This window comes from Medicago truncatula, chromosome 8, assembly GCF_003473485.1.
Source record: "Medicago truncatula cultivar Jemalong A17 chromosome 8, MtrunA17r5.0-ANR, whole genome shotgun sequence".
Classification (NCBI taxonomy): domain Eukaryota; kingdom Viridiplantae; phylum Streptophyta; class Magnoliopsida; order Fabales; family Fabaceae; genus Medicago; species Medicago truncatula.
In genome coordinates, this window is record NC_053049.1 from 47,255,193 (window position 1) to 47,262,978 (window position 7,786).

At 34.3% G+C, this 7,786-nt stretch overlaps 1 protein-coding gene across 1 annotated transcript; it reads left to right on the plus strand.

Moving 5' to 3' along the window:
- Positions 1-331: 331 nt before the first annotated feature.
- Positions 332-4,988, plus strand: LOC11408101 (hexokinase-1). The gene is made up of 9 exons (XM_003630659.4): positions 332-826; positions 1,645-1,795; positions 1,883-2,065; positions 2,650-2,724; positions 2,923-3,078; positions 3,190-3,288; positions 3,376-3,506; positions 4,062-4,143; positions 4,260-4,988. Exons 1-9 carry the CDS (start codon positions 555-557, stop codon positions 4,605-4,607), a joined length of 1,497 nt encoding a protein of 498 aa, XP_003630707.2. The 5' UTR covers positions 332-554; the 3' UTR covers positions 4,608-4,988.
- Positions 4,989-7,786: the final 2,798 nt, after the last annotated feature.

Genomic DNA, 7,786 nt, shown 5'->3' on the forward strand with positions numbered 1-7,786 from the left:
TCATCATCTCCTAAAATGTTGTAATTATCCATTAAAAAATAATATTAAAATATTTAACAAGATATTGACTCGGATATGTAAATCTTTTGAGGATAACTCTGTTATTTGTTTTGAGGATTAGTCTCACCTTTTTCTTAATTTTTTATTTACTTTTTTATCGGCTTGGTTAATATCGGTACATCACATGCTTGTCATTTTCTTAAAAAGAAGGTAAAGATTAAGCTAATTTAATTTTTGCTGTGTGATTAACTAAAATGAGTAACTAATTTCCCAAATCCCACAGAATCAGATCTAAACTTTTTTGTTTTTTTTATGTTAATGTTAATTGATTGCTTCATTCATGTTTGTCTGTCATTTCACCTCTCTTTCTTTCTCCTAACTCGTAACTGCACTGTCATTTTCTTTACCATGCACAAAAAATAAGAAAAGAAAGATGAACAACAACAACAATCTTTTATAAATAAATTCAATCAATCTAAACTTTGTTTTTCTCATTCAACTATAAATAAAGTTTCCGACTTTGTTGGATTAATATTAAGATTGAGATTTGAGTGATGGGTAAGGTCGCGGTGGGAGCTGCGGTTGTTTGTGCTGCCGCCGTTTGTGCCGCGGCGGCACTTGTGGTGCGCCACCGTATGATAAGTTCGAGAAAGTGGACACGTAGCGTGTCTATTTTGAAGGAGTTTGGGGAAAAGTGTGAGACACCAATTGGAAAGCTTAGACAGTTGGCTGATGCTATGGATGTTGAGATGCATGCTGGTCTTGCATCTGAAGGTGGCAGCAAGCTTAGCATGTTAATCAGCTATGTTGATAATCTTCCTACTGGGTCAGTAGATTTTTCATTTTTCTTCTTTTTTGATCTTGAATTTGTGGATTATATGATTTTTTTTTTTTTTTTTTTTTTAAATTTTAATTTTGATATATTTTTTGTTATGATATCATTTATATGCATCCTAACAACTAAAATCTGTTCAGAAGTAGTTTGACTTTCTTTTGTTATGTTTTTTTGTTCAATTCTCAAACTGATTTCAGCATGTAATCCAATCCATGATTTGTGATTGTATTCTGGTACTGGCATAGTTGATTGATATAAAGGTATGTTGTTGATTAGAGGTTCTGTTTATTTATCAACATTTTTTATTCCACTTTTGGAGATGGCAAATTGATTTTGACATATTTGGATGTTCTCGATAAGAATTATGTTGTCTACATAATTGATTGTGATTTTTTGAAGCTAGAATTTTGAATTTTTGCCTCTACAATTGTTTTTAGCCTCAAATTTACTGTTCAACCCACTTATTTATATTCAAATATAAGTAAATTCAGCCCACTTTCTGTCATAATCAATTTTACGAATCAGTTCACTAAAAGTCGATTTTATCACCGCAAAGCCAAACACACTCAGATTATTCGAATGTTGTAGCACTTAAGAATTTACATGATTATAATGGGAGGAATTTACTAGCAAACCAGTAATAAAACATGTGATCTCTATCCACTTGTTGATGATTCAGTAACATTGAATGGTCGTATCTTATTCCTAAAGCATTTGATTTTGTGATATGAAAGTTTGGATGATGAAACATGTGATTTTTATAGCTTTTTTCCTTTGAGTAATTTTTCACATTGTCACATTATTTGCAGGGATGAGGAAGGACTCTATTATGCTCTAGATCTTGGTGGAACAAACTTCCGTGTCCTTCGTGTACATTTAGGTGGAAAAGAGAAAGGTGTCATTAGCCAAGAGTTTGATGAAGTTTCAATTCCTCCTCAATTGATGACCGGTTCTTCAGAGGTAAGTGTGTTATGGGAAGATCATTAGGAGTATTGAATCAGCTTACACTCTGATGTATGTATATATTGATTTTGTTGTTTGTTACAGGGATTATTTGATTTTATAGCAGCAGCTCTCGCAAAATTTGTTGAGTCAGAACCTGAAGGTTTTCATCCTCCACCTGGCAGACAAAGAGAGCTCGGTTTTACATTCTCGTTCCCTGTGAAGCAAACCTCAATTGCATCTGGGACTCTAATAAAGTGGACTAAGGGTTTCAGTATTGATGATACCGTAATTCTTTTTACATTGACTATGTTATATTCAATTTTATTTGTGTTTCCATTGTTTCGTGCAGTTACTTACTTGATTATTCAGTGATGCGTCCAGATACTTAAATGAGTCTCTGTTTGAAAAACATGTTACCTTTTTCTTTTTGTTGTTGTGTTGAATATTGTGAGACCAGATATCATAGTGTTTACCTCATAATGGTTCAAAATTGTATCGTAGAAACTCTTTTGAAAGAGAGAAATCTTGTTCACAAGTAAACATAATAGAATATATATCCAATATTTCTCTTTCCATTTCTTTTACAATTTTTATAAACAGATTTAGCATTTTCAGAAATTCTGATAAATACCAAAACACTGTTTTCATTGTCTTCTGAAAATACATTCTTGCTAGCTTGTCTTCTATTTTCTCTCTTGTTTGCTACACCTACACGAGTCTTTCATCTCATTGTTAGGAATTCTAAATGAACACAAATTTTAAAAAATGAAAATGTTTTTAGAAGTAAACAGGCCCATTTTTCTCTTTGTTTTCAGAAATTCTCTCATTGAATGGTCATCTGACAGTTGGTCTCTATCACTTGCTTGTAGGTTGGCGAAGATGTGGTGGGAGAACTAACCAAGTCCTTGGAAAAAATTGGCCTGGATATGCGTGTTGCAGCTCTAGTCAGTCTCATTCTCCTCTTTTAGGATTTCTTTATTTTTTTCTAGTAAGAATTTGAGAATGATGATTTCAAGTTTGTCTCTGACTGAATTTGGAGTTACAAGGTTTTATGGTGTCACTTTTTTTTTAGTTTTAGCAATTCTTGGATCATTGATATCTTCTTAACCTCTAAATAAAACTAACTTGTTAATGTTATGTAGGTTAATGATACAATTGGAACATTGGCTGGAGGCAGATTCTACAATCAGGATGTCATTGCTGCTGTGATTCTCGGTACTGGGACAAATGCAGCATATGTAGAACATGCACATGCTATTCCAAAATGGCATGGCCTTATGCCAAAATCAGGAGATATGGTAAGGTTATGAATAATTAGGAGAGTTTCTTGTGTGATGAAACTGTCTTACAATGCTACTAAGAGGCAGGTCATGACTTACCCAGTGCCAAATTACTTCTAAAAACTGTAGGTTATAAACATGGAATGGGGTAATTTCCGATCATCACATCTTCCTTTAACAGAATATGATCAAGATCTTGATGCTGAAAGCTTAAACCCTGGAGAACAGGTAATTATGATTAATCAAATTACTTTTATTGGTTTAGATAACCATGTGAACTTGTAGCATCCTTGATCCTTCCACCATCGTCCACAGATTTTTGAGAAATTGCTTTCTGGCATGTACTTGGGGGAAATTGTACGGAGAGCTTTGTTGAAGATGGCCGAAGAGGCTGAATTTTTCGGAGATACTGTTCCCCCTAAGTTGAAAATTCCTTTTATACTTAGGTATGCCACTAAACCATGTCAATAATGATTCCTTTTATACGTAGCCTTGGTTATTAATTGCATGAATTTTGCAGAAGTTTGAGCAAATATTAAAGCATTTTCTGTTCAGACTTCTTCCCATGGACCATTTTAGTATCAGCCTTGGTTCCCTCTTATTTTCACCCTTCTTATTGATTCTAGGTAAAAGCTTGGATGAATGAAAGTGGTTTGTACTGATAGTGTTATTCTTTGTGAAAGTATACAAAATACAGTAGAACCAATAGTAACTTACGTTTTTTGTTTTTATTTTCCTATTTTTTGGATCATTAATATTACATTTTTATCCAAATTGGTATGGAAGTTTTGCAAAAATGGAACGCAAACGTAGGCCTAGATGATTTCAATTCTTTCTATGTATTCTCATTCTAATCAACCATACAAGCAGAGCTCCTTATTTTCATTCCTTCTTTGCCCTATATCACCTGTTTTACCCTGTTGAGTTGCATAAATCTTCATTGCAACACATTATTTTATGTAGTATCAGAGCTTTCAGAGTTTTAACATCTTTTATATTAGGACACCTGACATGTCTTCCATGCACCACGACACAACACCAGATTTGAAAGAGGTTGGAAGCAAATTGAGGGATATATTGGAGGTATGCATGCTCTGATGGCCATGTTGAAATACGACTTTCATGCCTCACATATCATCCTATATAGTGCTATTTTCTCTCAAATGGATAAGTTTTCTTACTGATTTCCTTTTTGTCAGATCTCTAATACATCACTAAAAATGAGGAAGATTGTTGTGGAACTCTGTGACATTGTAGCCAGTCGCGGTGCACGCCTTGCTGCTGCTGGTATTTTGGGAATCCTTAAGAAACTAGGAAGAGACACAGTTAAGGGTGGAGAGAAGCAAAAGTCAGTGATAGCATTGGATGGAGGGTTGTTTGAACACTACACTAAATTCAGAGTTTGCTTGGAGGATACGCTGAAGGAATTGCTTGGAGATGAGGCAGCTGAAACCGTTGTCGTTGAGCATGCTAATGATGGTTCAGGCATTGGAGCAGCGCTTCTAGCCGCTTCTCACTCTCAGTATTTGGGAGTAGAAGAGTCCTAATGTTATTGCCAAGGTAATTAAAGGCATGTAATACCAGTTTGATATTTTTTGTTTTGCGTAAGTAATAGATCAACACATGAAGAAGCTACTATGCCTTAGTTATTGGTCCTATAGACTTTTAACTAACGGGCTGACCATGTCCGCTGTGGGGGGTGCTCCTTGGCCGGTAACAGGGGCACCCATTATTTTGATTGCAGGGTTTGCTTCTTCTATTTTCTGGAATAATAATATGAATGTTATAAACTTAACTTTGAGTGTATCCTGTTTTGCGGAATGTAGCCTGTTTTCAACTATAAATAAATGAGGACTATACATTGACAAACCCATTTTTGATTCACAGCATTTCAGAAATATCTAATAAAGACTGAAGAGTTTCTGCTATTGTTGTTAGTACTGGAAATTATTCCAAGCTCTTATATTTTTCCCTTTTCTAAATCAAGAGTTTCCTTTATTTTTAAAACATGCGCATAGTCTTTTATATTTTATACACAGAGATGCTCTACTTGAATTCAATTCAATTTTTTTGGAGAAATGAATGAAGAAACTGTGAAGCAATGATCAACCATTTTGTGTGAACTTAATGCAAACATCCTTATGAAATGCATTTTGTTCTTAAAATCGACACATTTTTATAATTATGTAGTTAAAATACTTTTGTATTACAATAAAAATTTGTAAATATTAAACATTCCGATAAGAAAAAAAATTAGTGTACTTTTCCATTGTGTATATATAACTTCCAATGTAAGAATATGTTTTCTTGATTAATTAAATTATAACTGAAATGCATGTGATTGGTAAAATTTGTTACTAAATTATTTGTGTTCCATGACTTTGGGGATGGAAAAGAGATTACCAAAAGTAAAGTAAAAGAATAAAGAAACTGAAGTGTCACAGAGGAGAGAGGAAGGAGTGTGGTGTGGTGTAACTGAAAGTAAGGGATGCGTAACTATAACTCGCAAGACAGGTCACAACGTAATAAAAGCGGCATTTTTGGAAAGACCTTTGACAAATCAATATCACTAACCTCAACCAGATTCCTTTCCTCTCTTTTACAACTCAGGACCACCAACCATATCAACTCTTGTTAATGCTCTACTACAACAGACGCATTTGTTGTGTTGTGTTTCACGTGTGGTCCATAATTTTTAAGGTTACATCAAGGTATATTAATAAAGTAAATTTAGAAGCAAAAACTTTTGCCGAGTTTAGGTCTAACTTTATGGTAGTGAATGGTGTAGATAAGGGCACCATTTTCCGGCTCAACCAAGACCTGAATACTAAACTTCTCATGCGTCAACTGCCAGTCCACCGGTATCCCAAATTCGCCTTGGACGTTGACAACTATTCATTTTCACAATGCTCCATTGCAACTTTCAAGTTTCAACTGGCCCTCACACTCCTTACAAGCCGCACACTTTCAGAACTTGACATACCTTGGCTAGCTATTTTGCGGAGACAAGCAATGTTGCTCCACCATTCTCAATCAGCAGAACCTCTCTAGTCTCTGCAATGAGCCCAAGCCACTTTTACTTCTTATCTTATCAGACCATTAGCCTAAAAGTAACGAGCACCAAAACTTTATTTGTGGTTTGCTATAAGCCTAGGCCACTTTTCAATGTATATATATTTTAAGTGTAAGAATACGTTTTCTTAATATTAATTGAAATGCATGGGGTTGGAAAAATTTGTTTCTATATCTTTTAGTGTTCCATGACTTGGGGGCAGAAAAGAGATCACCGAAAGTAAAGAATAAACAAACAAACTATCCCAGTGGCAAAAAGTGTGGGATGCGTAACTATAACTCAGTGACTGCTGACTGTAAAACAGGTCACAACATAAAAACGGCATTTTTGGGAAAACCTTTACAAAACAATATCATCAACCCTCAACCTGATTCCATCATATCTCCTTTACAACGCCAGACCGCCAGTGACCAGACTATCTAAAGTATTGTTAATGTTGAAAAAATTATACACAAAATCATCACATATAATAAATTGAAGAGAAAATATTAAGAACAAATAAATACAGCTCTAAATAAAATAGAACAAAAATAGAATAAGGAGTAAGTAAACTTATCAATATTGACCGAGGCGTCTTAAAACATACATAAGAGTAACTCGGGCCCACCATAGGTCTGTTACCAATTGGTCTCATACCACATGTCAGTTACCCGATACACACCACAGGTCCGTTACCAATTGGTCTCTTACCACATGTCAGTTACCCGATACAGAGTTGATCTCATAGTTAGTACCGGACATGAATGTCTTAGAAACCCGATACACGTTTGGATGCTCAATGGAACTTAATTGCTTTGTATATCACACACATGAACATAGTATCGCACGTGAATGTCTTAGAAACCATTTTTGGATGCTTAAGGAAACTTAAGTGCTTTATAAATTACACACATAAACATATGTAAGTGTATATATATAGTTGCTACGTAATTTAGTGTACAACCTGAAGTCTACTGTAACCCCTCGTACTTCACTGTTATATACGGTAACCCATTAATTATATAACCATGTTAAAGTTGCACGTTTTTCTCTCAAGCAAAAACCGTAAAATCTATCTGCAAGTCCTATCTCAACCGAAAAAATACCGAAATTGTTAGGTCGGATGCCATGATCGGGATTCGAACCCCGGCACCTCCACTTGTGTGTGTAAGTTTATAATGGCTTTGCCATTTCGTCTATCTACAAAAACAAAAACAAAAAAACCGTAAAACCTATTAAATAGGCCACAAATAATTTAATTGACGTACCACCTACATGAACGTGCAACAAATCATTAATACTACCACTAATAATAGGTGAGGCCTAGACTACCTTATCTTATTTAGAGGGTATTTACGCTTTCAAGATATCAACCAATCAAAAATGTAATATTATAAATGTAACATTAAATGTCAAATAAATGATTCAATTTTTCTATTAAAAAAAATTAATTTTAATAAGGTAACTTTTAATGTTTATTTAATTATATTTAGGTATGCAATCTTAATTAATTTGCACTATATGACTTGTAACAATTAAAATTTCACATTAAATTCAACTCATCATGACTGTGTTTGGTAACACGAATAAGCTAGTTTATAGCTTGTTGGACTAGCTTATAACCTTGTTTTGATATAATAAGATGTGTTCGGTAAAAAAAAAAAATTCACTAGC

Bases quoted from the DNA above. Each gene is read 5' to 3' on its own strand.
- LOC11408101 (XM_003630659.4), top strand. From the start codon at position 555: ATGGGTAAGGTCGCGGTGGGAGCTGCGGTTGTTTGTGCTGCCGCCGTT. The intron at 3,507-4,061 runs GTATGCCACTAA...CTTTTATATTAG, and splicing joins AAAATTCCTTTTATACTTAG to GACACCTGACATGTCTTCCA. The intron at 4,144-4,259 runs GTATGCATGCTC...CCTTTTTGTCAG, and splicing joins AATTGAGGGATATATTGGAG to ATCTCTAATACATCACTAAA.